Source organism: Anomaloglossus baeobatrachus, chromosome 6 (assembly GCF_048569485.1).
Source record: "Anomaloglossus baeobatrachus isolate aAnoBae1 chromosome 6, aAnoBae1.hap1, whole genome shotgun sequence".
NCBI lineage: Eukaryota > Metazoa > Chordata > Amphibia > Anura > Aromobatidae > Anomaloglossus > Anomaloglossus baeobatrachus.
This window is the reverse complement of record NC_134358.1, coordinates 120,836,293-120,851,692: the sequence shown is the minus strand read 5'-3', so window position 1 is coordinate 120,851,692 and position 15,400 is coordinate 120,836,293. Positions and strand designations below refer to the sequence as shown.

At 48.6% G+C, this 15,400-nt stretch overlaps 1 protein-coding gene across 1 annotated transcript in view; it reads right to left on the bottom strand.

The window, feature by feature from the left end:
• MYBL1 (MYB proto-oncogene like 1) overlaps positions 1 to 15,400 on the bottom strand; it is a 64,181-nt gene that overhangs the window by 35,960 nt on the left and 12,821 nt on the right. The window contains 6 exon segments of the mRNA XM_075353217.1: positions 1,647 to 1,721; positions 3,807 to 3,984; positions 10,787 to 11,007; positions 11,916 to 12,008; positions 13,402 to 13,473; positions 13,567 to 13,672. Of these exon segments, the coding sequence (XP_075209332.1) occupies positions 1,647 to 1,721; positions 3,807 to 3,984; positions 10,787 to 11,007; positions 11,916 to 12,008; positions 13,402 to 13,473; positions 13,567 to 13,672 (745 nt within the window).

Genomic DNA, 15,400 nt, shown 5'->3' with positions numbered 1-15,400 from the left:
TACCTTAAAAAAAATGCATTGAAAAAGTTCTATAAGATCTGGGGGGCATGGTTGGATACCCCAGGCCTTCCCTCCTCGGCGTTACTGCAGGACAGTGCGAGCGACCAGGTCCTTCTCCTTCTGACCGGTTAACAAATTTCCTCAAATAGGGTGATATGCGTACTGCTGGAATGTGTGTGCATGTATATGTGTGTGCATGTATATGTGTGTGCATGTATATGCGTGTGCATGTATATGCGTGTGCATGTATATGCGTGTGTGTGTATATATAATATATATATATATATATATATATATATATATATATATATATATATATATATATATATATATATAATATGTCATAATGATGCTGGGTAAGCTATACTATGGAGAATATATTGGGAAATAATATGCACTTTGAGACCCATATTGAAATGAGACGTGGACTGCGGGTGCATTGTTTATTATGTTATTTGTGTGGTTTTTCTTATTGACTAAAGGTTTTTTCCCTTTCTGTGATATTTCTATGGAGGGAATTATTTTATGTGTTGTATAATCTTGCTGTTAAATAAAATTGAACCTGATTTAAAAAAAAAAAAAAAAAATGCTTTTTTACATATAAACATAGCAAAAAGTGCAGGTTTGTTATAATAAACAAACAAAAAATGTTGAAAAAAGGTGATGCAAAAGATGTATAGAAGAAAATACATGGATTCACTAAAAATGTCACTTGGCCCTGTTAAGAATGCGGCCCTGCAAACAATTTTTTTTTCTATGTGCGGCCCATATATTCAGCAGAGTTTGAGACCCATGCACTAGACTATATCTGGCCTCACTCAATATAAGTGCATTGAATGAGGCCCCATCTACCTAGCCGGCATATCACCGCATGTAAATCACATACTTGTGGTCAAGCGCCTGCAAGCTTCTGGCACTGCCACCGGAGAATCATCATAATGCACAGTGCGCACACTGAGGAATCACAACTCTGCAGTCACATGGAGTAACTGCAGACTTGTAGCTTAAAGAGGTTGTCCACTACTTTTACACTGATTATCCTTAGCATAGGTCATCAATGTCTGATCGGCCGGGGTCTGACACCCCGCATCCCCGCCAGTCAGATGCTCTCGGTTCCGTCAGCTGCAGCAGTAAATGCTCAGTTCTGGAGCTGCTCCGTCTTCTGATAGTGGCCACGGCCGGGTACTGCACATCTGCCCCCCATTCTAATCAATAAGAGGATGTGCAGTTCCTGGCCGTGGCCACTATCAGAAGACTGAGCAGCTCCGGAACTGAGCATTTCTGGATGCCTGGTGCCCCCCGCCGGGACCAAGCACAGCTAATTGGTGGGGGTGCGGGGTGTTGGACCCGGCCGATCAGACATTGGTGACCTATCTCAAAGGATAGGCCATCAATGTAAAAGTAGTGGACAACCTCTTTAAGACCAAACAAGCACTTTAATAAAATAACCGTACAAGAAAGGAGAAGTCGGGGACTTGCTGGATGGGGGGGGGGGAGCTGCTCCCTAGTAATAAATAGTCAGTGTGTAAGCATATAGCCCATCATTACTACATAAGAACATGCTTCCTATAAACAGGCTTAATAACAGTACTGGTCTTATCTACTTATTCTATATTTAGTCAGACATGTCACACATGAAACTTTACCTGAATTAATGCATAAGTGTTGTGCGCACTTTCCATGCGGCTGTCATCAGAAGGCACATAATGGTATCCTGGAATCTGAAGAGCCAGAATGACAAAAGAACTCTTTCAGAAGATAAATACAAGTCTTTAAAGAAACAGGTTTTATACCTTTATTTTCACTTAATTATATTGCCAGTAATATTAGGGCTCCCTTCCCACATTATCTCTGGTAAGACACAATGTAAAAAGAATCTGCTTAAATAATGTATTTCTTTAGGACTTAAAAGGTTTTGTCCCATGGAAACAATTCATCACCTATTCAAAGGATAGGTGATAACCAATTCATTGGTGAGGGTCTGACCAATGGGACCTTCAGTTTATTTTACTCACTTATATAGCGCTATTAATTCCACAGCATTTTACAGATATGATCATCACTGTCCCCATTGGGGCTCACAATCTAAATTCTGTATCAATATGTCTTTGGCGTGTAGGTGGAAACCGGAGAACCCGGAGGAAACCTGAGCAAATACAAGGAGATACCTTGTAGATATTGTCCTTGGTGGGATTGTAACCCAAGTCCCCAGAGCTGCAAAGCAACAATGCTAACCACTGAGCCACAGTGTTGTCCATAGTTCAGTAGAATTGGGCACTTTTACCTCCATTAAAATGGAGTTTCACTGCACATGTGCAACCTACGCTCCATTCATTTCCATGGAGCTGTTGAGCGCTGCTCTTGGCTTTTTCTGGCAGCATCATACAAAATGAATGAAGCAGTGATCGGGGGTCAGACTTGCTGCTCCATTTTGCAAGGGGATAAAAGTGCCATGTTGGGGGATAAAAGTTTTTCCGTTCTGCCAATCAATGTGGGTCCCAGTTTTTTACTCCCAATAGTCAGTAAATTATGTGCTTAGGGCATAAATTGTTCTAATTGGACAACCCCTTTGATATCTAAACTTTACATGAAGAAAAAAAAAAATAAAAAAAAAATATAAGAGTTCAAATTTGCTAATACAGCCCCTGTTATTATAGTACTGTACCTCAAACACTGAACTAAAAGGATACTTGGACCAAACAGAGAGAAGAGTATGTGTGCTTACTTGTGCCTCAACCATAGATGACAAATATGTATAAAGTTACCCATGGACGAAATAGAAGTAAAGATTCATCCTCTTGACCTTAGGGAGTTTAGGACCAAGTTGTATTTGTGACCATAATAGATTATGGCACATCATCCCAGCCCTTATTTCAAATATATTTTTTGAAGTAAAAAACTTTTACTTTAGCTAATATTTTGCAAATTTCCTCACACGACAACTATCCTCATTAAGGACACTTCACCATCTGGTTTTCCTATAGAGCAATTCTCAAGCTTTGCAGCCAATCACTTGTAACTGACCCTTATACTTGGTACTTTACAATAAGCTATAGCATGTTACAAACTGGGCCTCTGTTACATTACTCAATCCCTGTCAGGTCATTATCCTGCTCTTTTTTTTTTTTTTTTTTAAACACATAAGGATCTGGGGACAAGTAGAGAAAAGATGAAGACTGAGCACTGAAATACTCTAAAAAACAAGTTAAAGAGAAGAAAACAATGAAGAACAGATGGAGTGTGAACAAGAATAGGGAAAGTCATGTCAAAAAGAACAAAAGAATTTCAAATGAGAAGTGGGTGGCCCACAAAACAGAGACGAAGAATAATAATCATGAAATACACATATATTCATCTGCAGAGAGATCCTGCCAGGTTATGACTAATCCAAACATAAGGAGTTTTAAGAGGTAAAGAAATTATAGAGGGATAGGAATCGGGAAAAAAGAAAGAAAGTACACAACTGGGCCAGATATACTTCATCCCTAGAGACAGCGGTATATAAAGGCAGAGCAGCTGAACAAAATGGGCGATTCTTCCTAGGCGACAGTGATGGATGCATGTATGAAGTAGTAGTGCAGATGCCATATGGAGATAGGAGCCAAGGGTGGAGGTCAACTACAAAGAGCGAGCCACAAGAATGGCGTGGACTGAGCGGACAAGTAATGAAGGCATCATCCTTGATTCAGTAGAATGAGGGGCAGCACGGATTCCGCTCTAAATAGATACCTCCACAGGGCGGAAGTTAAAGCTGCACTTTTGCAGATGGCGAAGGTTAATATTATGGAAATAGAGAGGATAATTACTTGAGATTGGACTGGCACATAGTACATGTTCTGCGGCTGCAAATGAGCAAGTGCAGCACAAGATTTATGATGCTGTTTTGAAGACTGTTCCCTCTCGGTCAAATCCTGCAGATATCCCTCCTGCTCCACTTTGCGTTTCATAGTAGAATTCCAGTGATTCTTTATTGAATTATCTGTCCTAGAATTATAAAAACAAAATAATTATAAAAAACATACTCAGAATGTGCGCCACCACACACTTCTGCTATTGTTCTGAGAAATAATGAATTCACATCTGGGTGTAACCAGTGGGAGAGTGTCCCTGCGCTGACCACACCGTCCACACAGGACTGCCTGTATCACATGCTGCATGGACACACCCCTTACATGAGAGGTGGGCACTTCCCTGTTGTCAATTTACTCAAAGTTCAAAGAGTAAAAACCAGGAGAACAGTGCGAGGCAGAGACCTAAGAACAGATGCTCCAGAAGACAGACTTCCTGAAGGATCAAAGTATTTACTAAAACGGATATGTGAGGCAGAACTATTTACTTTTAACTGTATAATTATATACAAAACTCCTTTAATTCTGCATCAACAGAACATGAGCATGAGATATTCTGAATTATTGGATGTTCATAAAAGAGTATATGAAAACTCAGTTGTAAGAATAGCCAGGGCTGTATTTTGCCTTCGTGCTGCCCTAGGCACTTTAAGTGGTCGCGCCCCTTAGTGACAACGTAAAACTGAGTTTTCGCACACGACATCTGTTTAAGGCAGATCTACTCTGTAGCACACTTTAAAAAGTATCAATAAGAAACGAACCCCCCCCCCCCAATGGGAATCACCACAGGCACATCAAAACATAGCATGAGTATAAAATATTCCCACCACACCGTCCCCACTTATATACTGTGACTGTGACACTGCCCCTAATAAACACCACACTGCCCTCCCTTATAAACTACTGTATATCCACCACACCTTCCTCGATTATGAAATATGATCTGTACATTGTGAGGAGGGAGCAGCATGATGTGAGGACAATGTCCCATGCATGCTGCCCCCTCCTCACAATGTCCCATGCATGCTGCCCCCTCCTCACAATGTCCCATGCATGCTGCCCCCTCCTCACAATGTCCCATGCATGCTGCCCCCTCCTCACAATGTCCCATGCATGCTGCTCCCTCGTCACAATGTCCCATGCATGCTGCTCCCTCCTCACAATGTCCCATGCTTGCTGCCCCCTCCTCACAATGTCCCATGCATGCTGCCCCCTCCTCACAATGTCCCATGAATGCTGCCCCCTCCTCACAATGTCCCTTGCATGCTGCCCCCTCCTCACAATGTCCCATGCATGCTGCCCCCTCCTCACAATGTCCCATGCATGCTGCTCCCTCCTCACAATGTCCCTTGCATGCTGCCCCCTCCTCACAATGTCCCATGCATGCTGCCCCCTCCTCACAATGTCCCATGCATGCTGCCCCCTCCTCACAATGTCCCATGCATGCTGCCCCCTCCTCACAATGTCCCATGCATGCTGCTCTCTCCTCACAATGTCCCATGCATGCTGCCCCCTCTTCACAATGTCCCATGCATGCTGCTCCCTCCTCACAATGTCCCATGCATGCTGCCCCTCCTCACAATGTCCCATGCATGCTGCTCCCTCCTCACAATGTCTCATGCATGCTGCCCCCTCCTCACAATGTCTCATGTATGCTGCTCCCTCCTCACAATGTCCCATGAATGCTGCTCCCTCCTCACAATGTCTCATGCATGCTGCCCCCTCCTCACAATGTCTCATGTATGCTGCTCCCGCCTCACAATGTCCCATGCATGCTGCTCCCTCCTCACAATGTCCCATGCATGCTGCTCCCTCCGCACAATGTCTCATGCTTGATGCTCCCTCCTCACAATGTCCCATGCATGCTGCTCCTTCCTCACAATGTCTCATGCATGCTGCCCCGTCCTCAGTGTCCCATGCATGCTGCCCCCTTCTCACAATGTCTCATGCATGCTGCCCCCTACTCAGTGTCCCATGCATGCTGCCCCCTTCTCACAATGTCCCATGCATGCTGTCCCTCTCCATGAGCTCCTAATGCTGCCTTCCTCTTTTCCATAATGAGACCTTCATGTTGCCCCACTCATGCTAAGACCACCACACTAACGCTTATGCTGAGACCCCCCACACACACACTACCCCACTCTTGATATTGACTCCCCTACATTGCTCCACTCCATACTGATCCCACACATGCTGCCCCTTCTTCACAATGAGCTCCCAATGCTGCCCCCTCTTATTCTGAGTCCTTACACTCCCCCCACCCAATCGATTTTGTCATTGCACTATCCCTCATCCCTTGTCCTCTGTCTCTAGCATTAGCCCCTCTCTCCCACTCCCCCAGCATCAGCCTCTCTCCCCCAGCATCAGCCTCTATCTTCCCTCAGCATCAGCCTCTCTTCCCCAGTCTCAGCCTTTGCCTCCCCCCAGCCTCAGCCTGCCCCAGTCTCCGCCTCAGCCTCCCTCCAGCCTCCCTCCAGTCTCAGCCTCAGCCTCCCTCAAGTCTCAGCCTCAGCCTCCCTCCAGTCTCAGCCTCAGCCTCCCTCCAGCCTCCCCCCAGTCTCTGCCTCTGCCTCCCTCCAGCCTCCCCCCAGTCTCTGCCTCTGCCTCCCTCCAGCCTCCCCCCAGTCTCTGCCTCTGCCTCCCTCCAGCCTCCCCCCAGTCTCAGCCTCTGCCTCTCTCCAGCCTCCCCCAGTCTCAGCCTCTGCCTCTCTCCAGCCTCCCCCAGTCTCAGCCTCTGCCTCCCTCCAGCCTCCCCCCAGTCTCTGCCTCCCTCCAGCCTCCCCCAGTCTCAGCCTCTGCCTCCCTCCAGCCTCCCCACAGTCTCAGCCTCTGCCTCCCTCCAGTCTCAGCCTCTGCCTCCCTCCAACCTCCCCCCAGTCTCAGCCTCTGCCTCTCTCCAGTCTCAGCCTCTGCCTCCCTCCAGCCTCCCCCCAGTCTCAGCCTCTGCCTCCCTCCAGTCTCAGCCTCTGCCTCCCTCCAGTCTCTGCCTCTGCCTCCCTCCAGCCTCCCCCCAGTCTCTGCCTCTGCCTCCCTCCAGCCTCCCCCCAGTCTCAGCCTCTGCCTCCCTACAGCCTCCCCCCAGTCTCTGCCTCTGCCTCCCTCCAGCCTCCCCCCAGTCTCTGCCTCTGCCTCCCTCCAGCCTCTTCCCAGTCTCTGCCTCTGCCTCCCTCCAGCCTCCCCCCAGTCTCTGCCTCCCTCCAGCCTCCCCCAGTCTCAGCCTCTGCCTCCCTCCAGCCTCCCCACAGTCTCAGCCTCTGCCTCCCTCCAGTCTCAGCCTCTGCCTCCCTCCAACCTCCCCCCAGTCTCAGCCTCTGCCTCTCTCCAGTCTCAGCCTCTGCCTCCCTCCAGCCTCCCCCCAGTCTCAGCCTCTGCCTCCCTCCAGTCTCAGCCTCTGCCTCCCTCCAGTCTCTGCCTCTGCCTCCCTCCAGCCTCCCCCCAGTCTCTGCCTCTGCCTCCCTCCAGCCTCCCCCCAGTCTCAGCCTCTGCCTCCCTCCAGCCTCCCCCCAGTCTCTGCCTCTGCCTCCCTCCAGCCTCCCCCCAGTCTCTGCCTCTGCCTCCCTCCAGCCTCCCCCCAGTCTCTGCCTCTGCCTCCCTCCAGCCTCCCCCCAGTCTCAGCCTCTGCCTCCCTCCAGCCTCCCCCCAGTCTCAGCCTCTGCCTCCCTCCAGCCTCCCCCCAGTCTCAGCCTCTGCCTCTCTCCAGCCTCCCCCCAGTCTCAGCCTCTGCCTCCCTCCAGCCTCCCCCCAGTCTCTGCCTCTGCCTCCCTCCAGCCTCCCCCCAGTCTCTGCCTCTGCCTCCCTCCAGCCTCCCCCAGTCTCAGCCTCTGCCTCCCTCCAGCCTCCCCACAGTCTCAGCCTCTGCCTCCCTCAGTCTCAGCCTCTGCCTCCCTCCAGCCTCCCCCCAGTCTCAGCCTCTGCCTCCCTCCAGCCTCCCCCAGTCTCTGCCTCTGCCTCCCTCCAGCCTCCCCCCAGTCTCTGCCTCTGCCTCCCTCCAGCCTCCCCACAGTCTCAGCCTCTGCCTCCCTCCAGTCTCAGCCTCTGCCTCCCTCCAACCTCCCCCCAGTCTCAGCCTCTGCCTCTCTCCAGTCTCAGCCTCTGCCTCCCTCCAGCCTCCCCCCAGTCTCAGCCTCTGCCTCCCTCCAGTCTCAGCCTCTGCCTCCCTGCAGTCTCTGCCTCTGCCTCCCTCCAGCCTCCCCCCAGCCTCTGCCTCCCTCCAGCCTCCCCCCAGTCTCAGCCTCTGCCTCCCTCCAGCCTCTTCCCAGTCTCTGCCTCTGCCTCCCTCCAGCCTCCCCCCAGTCTCTGCCTCCCTCCAGCCTCCCCACAGTCTCTCCCTCTGCCTCCCTCCAGTCTCCCCCCAGTCTCAGCCTCTGCCTCCCTCCAGCCTCCCCCCAGTCTCTGCCTCTGCCTCCCTCCAGCCTCCCCCCAGTCTCAGCCTCTGCCTCCCTCCAGCCTCCCCCCAGTCTCAGCCTCTGCCTCTCTCCAGCCTCCCCCAGTCTCAGCCTCTGCCTCCCTCCAGCCTCCCCCCAGTCTCTGCCTCTGCCTCCCTCCAGCCTCCCCCCCAGTCTCTGCCTCTGCCTCCCTCCAGCCTCCCCACAGTCTCAGCCTCTGCCTCCCTCCAGTCTCAGCCTCTGCCTCCCTCCAGCCTCCCCCCAGTCTCAGCCTCTGCCTCTCTCCAGTCTCAGCCTCTGCCTCCCTCCAGCCTCCCCCCAGTCTCAGCCACTGCCTCCCTCCAGTCTCAGCCTCTGCCTACCTCCAGCCTCCCCCCAGTCTCAGCCTCAGCCTTCCTCCAGCCTCCCCCCAGTCTCAGCCTCTGCCTCCCTCCAGCCTCCCCCCAGTCTCAGCCTCTGCCTCCCTCCAGTATCTGCCTTTGCCGCCTCCCCCCCCCGCATGCGCAGATCTCTGGTCTGCATTAGAGACACTCCCACGCTCCTTATGAATCCACTTACCTGCTCCAGTGCCCGCCGCCATCTTCCTGGCTCACGTGAGTATCCTCTTCTGACACCGGCTTCCATCACGGCGTCCTGCTGTGAGCTCTGCATGTGACGTCCACACAGCAGTGGACGCAGCACAGAGGAAGGAGCTGATTGGCGCGCGCCTGTGACCCCGGAAGTGCAGGCGCCGGCAGTTCCGGGGTCAATCAGCTCCCTGTGCTCGGCGGCCACAAAAAAAAAAAATGTAAAAAAAAAAAAAAAAAAAAAAAAAATTTTTTTTTTTTTTTTTTTTTTTTTTGCTGCCAGAAGGTGCCGCCCCTCACAATCTGCCGCCCTAGGCACCGGACCACGGGTGCCTAATGGTAAATACGGCCCTGAGAATAGCAAACCTCCAAAACAAAAAGCTAGAAGTCTAGTTTTTGAAGCATGCAACACACAAAAACACCCCCCAAAACCCGCCCAACCCACACACCCACACACACACACACACACACACACACACACACACACACACACACACACACACAAAACCCGCCCAACCACACACACACAGAAAACCCGCCCAACCCCCCACCACACAAAACCCGCCCAACCCCCACCACACAAAACCCGCCCAACCCCCACCACACAAAACCCGCCCAACCCCCACCACACAAAACCCGCCCAACCCCCACCACACAAAACCTGCCCAACCCCCACCACACAAAACCCACCCAACCCTCACCACACAAAACCCACCCAACCCTCACCACACAAAACCCACCCAACCCTCACACAATACCCACCCATCCCCCACACAACACCCACCCATCCCCCACACAACACCCACCCATCCCCACTAAGTTATACCCATTTTTCAAAAAGTCGGAGATTGTGAAGACTGGTGTATAAACGGTTTTCTGAATTGGGCCCAGTATATGTGATTTCCCCTTTATAGCAATTTTCTACATCCCAGATTTCAGCTGGAAACAAAATGTCGGACAAAAGGAATCTCATCAATGTGTATTGAAACCAAGCAATGGGAATATCCACCTATAACCGATCTCTGCCTTGTTTTAGGTGGAAGGGAAGCTTATTCACTAATAAGAACAGATAGATACCTTCCTGGAAGCAGCTTAGAGATTTCTGCCCATCGGTTTCCCAGTCGTTTATGAGCATCGTATATTATGCGGTCCTCTTCTAATGTCCAAGAAGACTTTTTTACTTCCGCCCAACCCCCCACCACACAAAACCCGCCCAACCCCCACCACACAAAACCCACCCAACACTCACACAACACCCACCCATCCCCCACACAACACCCAACCATCCCCCACCCAACACCCACCCATCCCCCTCACAACACCCACACAACACCCACCCATCCCCCACACAACACCCACCCATCCCCCACACAACACCCACCCATCCCCCACACTACACCCACCCATCCCCCACACTACACCCACCCATCCCCCACACTACACCCACCCATCCCCCACACTACACCCACCCCCCACACTACACCCACCCATCCCCCACACAACACCCACCCATCCCCCACACAACACCCACCCATCCCCCACCCAACACCCACCCATCCCCCACCCAACACCCACCCATCCCCCACACAACACCCACCCATCCCCCACACAACACCCACCCAACACCCACCCATCCCCCACACTACACCCCCCATCCCCCACACTACACCCACCCATCCCCCACACTACACCCACCCATCCCCCACACTACACCCACCATCTCCACTAAGCTATACCCATTTTTCAAAAAGTCGGAGATTGAGAGGACTGGTGTATAAACGGTTTTCTGAATTGGGCCCAGTATATGTGATTTCCCCTTTATAGCAATTTTCTACATCCCAGATTTCAGCTGGAAACAAAATATCGGACAAAAGGAATCTCATCAATGTGTATTGAAACCAAGCAAAGGGAATATCCACCTATAACCGATCTCTGCCTTGTTTTAGGTGGAAGGGAAGCTTATTCACTAATAAGAACAGATAGATACCTTCCTGGAAGCAGCTTGGCGATTTCTGCCCATCGGTTTCCCAGTCGTTTATGAGCATCGTATATTATGCGGTCCTCTTCTAATGTCCAAGAAGACTTTTTTACTTCCGGGTTTAAGTGATTGTGCCAGCGCTCTCTGCATTGTTTGCCAATTCTCCCTTTCAGATGCTTTGCAATAAGAGACCATCTTTTTGGACCATATTTCTGAACCAATTCAATCACCTAATACCAAGCAGCAAAAGACATGTGGTTACAAGTAATACAGAAATACTCTTCCGGGCATAAACAAAACCTGTTATACAGCTACACAAATTAATATTTCAGCGATACAATGCATATCGGAGGTTTTTATACACTTTTTTTCTTAAAATGGGTTACTATATACAAACTACCACACGTCTAGAATTGGTCTAAAACCTCATACAGACATCCAGATTTTTTTTTTTAATCTATAATGGGTAAGTGATCTGTCTGTGAAAAGTCAAACTGAAGATGTATGACAAAACTGATGTCTGAAAGAGGTTTTAAAGGGATAAGATTACTCCTTGTGGAGATAACCTGTTGGGGAGTCTTATAAGCCAGGCGATGCTTCCTAGGAGAAGGGGGCGGGGGAGTGTTAGCCCCCTTTTAGCTAATCTGTATGGCACACTTAAGTTTTCTATTAGGTTAAAAGGGTTTATTGAAGAATAAAACTTGTTTTCTGAAGTGGCAGCAATTTGTAATTTGGCTATTTTTCCTCAAATAAAAATTGAATAGGGTTTTACCCTCTTTTTTCAACCTTAGAATTTTCTCTCACTTGTACAGAAGTCCGTGCATCCCTATAGTGCGGTAGACTCTTTAATACACTGATTCTGCGCCACTAGATCCCACCCACCTTTGCGCGTCCCACTCCCCCGAGCTAAGCGTGTTTCTGCAGTATTCTGGAGAGAGACAATAACGTATTCACCTTCCCCACAGGAGACCACATACACTCTCATCTGTGAGTCCAGAACACTCAGGGCACTCGATTACATGACGTAGCTCAGGCAGCCGGCAGCAGAACAATGGGTGAAGGACTGGCTTATATTTTACCAAGATATAACTAAAATGGTGATCCAAGTCTTACAAGAAGTTATAGACATGTTAATTACCCTTTGATCTTCCTCTTTGGTCCAAGGTCCCTTTACAAGCTCAGGATTCAAAACCTTCTGCCACCGATGCTGACACTGAATATCTGACCGGTTCTAAAAGTAGACAAGCCATACTGATGGAAATATGCCTACAGCAACACTGACATACATGTACCTACACATTTCAATTGGAAATATCATATATGAACGTGTTACCCTGGATTACATTTGGCCTAGATCACAAATATATCAAGTTACTACATCCTTACCACAAACCTGTTCTACAAGCTTAAGTCAGGTGTGAGCTCAGACTTTGATTCCATGCCAATAGATTGGGCAAGTAATCCATGTATATGTACAATGACAGGCAGATAAGCTGAGCCCACGTGGTCCACTTCTCAGCTATTAAGCATTGTGTATATTGCACTAGTTAATTTTCTGCAGAGGTATATATGCTTACAACTACAGAGGTGATTCCGCTTTTTCATAGATATTAATGTGATCAGTATTGATGCCTTTAGATCAGGGCTTTGCAAAGTGTTGCCTGCGGTCCACATCCAGCCCTCTGGCTGTTCCAGTAAGACCAACGGATTGAGATAGCCGAAGGGTTCAAAACAGTGGACCGTGGGCAGTGTCCTCCGCCGCCGCAACTGCCTCTCTCACTGTAACTACTATCCGCAGGCTGCAGATAAAGTTGAAAACATTGGTGGAGGAGGGCCGCCGGCCCCTTCGTCCACCAATTAGCATAAGAGTCAGTGCAGCAGAGCAGTGAGGGAATGGGAGAGAGGAGAGTATGTGGTGGTTTATTTTTTTATTTTTTTTTTTTATATATGTGTATGAGATCATGCGGCCCACAGGAGGCTGCGCGGGGGCTCATGCGGCCCACAGGAGGCTGCGCGGGGGCTCATGCGGCCCATACCATTAATATTAATATATAATGATAACATATAAATTATAATTATTTTTATTGAACATCAATTCCGCCTATTAGTTCGGCCCTTCATACCAGGCAAGGTTTCATGTGGCCCCTAGGGAAAATTAAATTGCCCACTCCTGCGTTAGACCCTTAAAGGGGTATTTCCATCTCAAAGATCCTATCCCAATATGTAGTAGGAATAATAATATCATCATCATCATACATATCAAATTAGAAATTTAGTATAGTTATCCTGATTCACTATGTCATTTACCTCATGTTCAGGGCATTGCAGGCCTCAGGCATCCAGGCATATAATCACAGTTAGTTATATAGTCAGTTGCTCATGGTCGTAACCATGGATACCTAAGGTCCTGCAAAGCCCTGAACATGAGGTAAGAGACAGTGAATCAGAACTATACTAGATCTCTAATTGGAGGCATTTGCTATTATTAACTACTTCTACTCCTCCTACTCCATATTGGGATAGGATCTTGGAGATCAGAATAACCCTTAAAAAGGTCCATATAGTAATCTGCTGTAAGTGTAAGAAAGCTAAACCGTCAGCCCACGAGTGCTGTGTCCACTTACCATGAAGTGACAAGCAACTAGAGTCCAGTCATCTGTCCCTTGCTGCTCAACTAGTTTCTTCAGTTTTTCATCCTGCAAAAAAAAAACAAAACAAAATCTTCAATGAAAACTGAAGACTAAAGGATGAGAAGGAATAGTAAGACATAGGAAGCCTGTAAACACTACCTCCTCTTTGGACCATTTAACTCTATTCCAGACTTTCTTCACAGTTTTCTGCACTGGAACCTCATAATCCTGGTCAACATAATGAAGATCATCATCTTCGTCGTCACTAGGGATGGAGATGAGAGAGATTCAGTGCAAACAGTATATGGAAGGGCACACATGCCAAATGGGCAGGTAAGACACTTGCTTGGGTCCAGTAGAAGGTGGGGGTCACCACAGTGTTAGCATCCTCCCCATACATCGGGCTCTCCCTCTCCAACACCCTCAACAACAGCGAGAAAAAAAAAGAATGGAGAACAGACCCTGTGGCCACATTGTTCATTTTTTTTGGATAAGAGGAGGGCAAATAACATATAGGTGAATAAATATAAAACAGAACCCAATTATTGCTATGATGACCCTTATGTTCTATGTTCACTCCTGAGTTTATATAACGCTGCTATGTGCTAGGGACCATTTACTGAAAACTATACGTCAGGTTATTACATGATTGAAATAACACTATGCAGACAGTATATTCCAGTGTGAAAACCACGTCAGATGTACAATGACTGTACATTTCTACAGTAGCAAGTCGCAGAAAACTTTTAAAAAAAAAAATCAATCACACTTTGTGCAGCTGGATGGCCACAATTGTGAGGCCACGTGCACACGCTGAGAATATAGTCAGTATTTTATCTCAGTATCTGTAAGCCAAAACTAGGAGTGGGGAAAAAATACAGCAGTGGTGCCGGTGTTGCTATTATACTTTTCCGCTGATTGTTCCACTCCTAATTTTGGCTACAAATACAGAAGTAAACAAACAAAACCTCACCAAATACTCAACCGAAGCCGCTCATCAGTTCAGAAAAGAAGGAGAAAAGAAAAAAGTTTTCTAGCATGGCATACTATGTTAAAGGATTATTCTCACGTTCATTAAAGAGAACCTGTCAGGTGGAAAAATGCTGATAACTTGCAGATATGGGGTGAATCTGCAGGTTTATAACATTCTGAACCCATCCGGGACCCGCACATCAAACCCTACTGCCAGGAGGAAGTGAACTTTAAGCCTTCCGGTAGCGTTTGAGTCATAGATGTGTCGCGGGTTCAGTCTGTGTATGGAGAGTGGTGGCTGTAACTGCACCCCCAGACTGACTGAAAGCCGATCTGCATTAGAGGAAGCTGTCAATCAGAGTAGGGGGCACAATTACTGCCGCCGCTCTCCATACACAGATCTGTAACTGAAATTGCGCCCATGACTGAAACCGGAACGCTGTAGAGAGGATTAAAAGTTCATGTCCTCCCGGAAGTGGGGTTTAATGTATGGGTCCCAGCACTGAGCGACACAAACTAAGAAGGGCCCCGGTGCAGACACAGTAAATGGGCCCTTCACAGTCCAATAACTAATCATAACGCACAATAACACAAACTTTGGAGGTAGAAATGGGCCCCCTAACCTCCTGGGCCCTTGTGCGGTTGCACAGGCTGCACCAATGATATGTCCGCCCCTGGGTCCAGATTGCTATAACCCCATATCTCCAGGTTAATAGCATTTTTTCCATTTGACAGGATGCCTTTAATGCAACTGATTGTCTAAACCAACAACTATCCAATTTATCTATTAAAAACCCTCTCCGTTTTCTAGAACATGGGGATTTTTAATTATATTGTGCACTGCTCAATGCGTAGGTTACCGGCCTCTCTTCAGTCATCTAGGCAAAGCATGCGGGCTTGTAAGGCATTTCCAATTTTGCTTCTAATCACTGCTCTGTAACTGGCCAGATCATAGGTTCCTGGTGTGCCTGTTGTCCCTGCAGCGATCGAACCGCTCGGATCCGGGGGTGGTGATTACTCG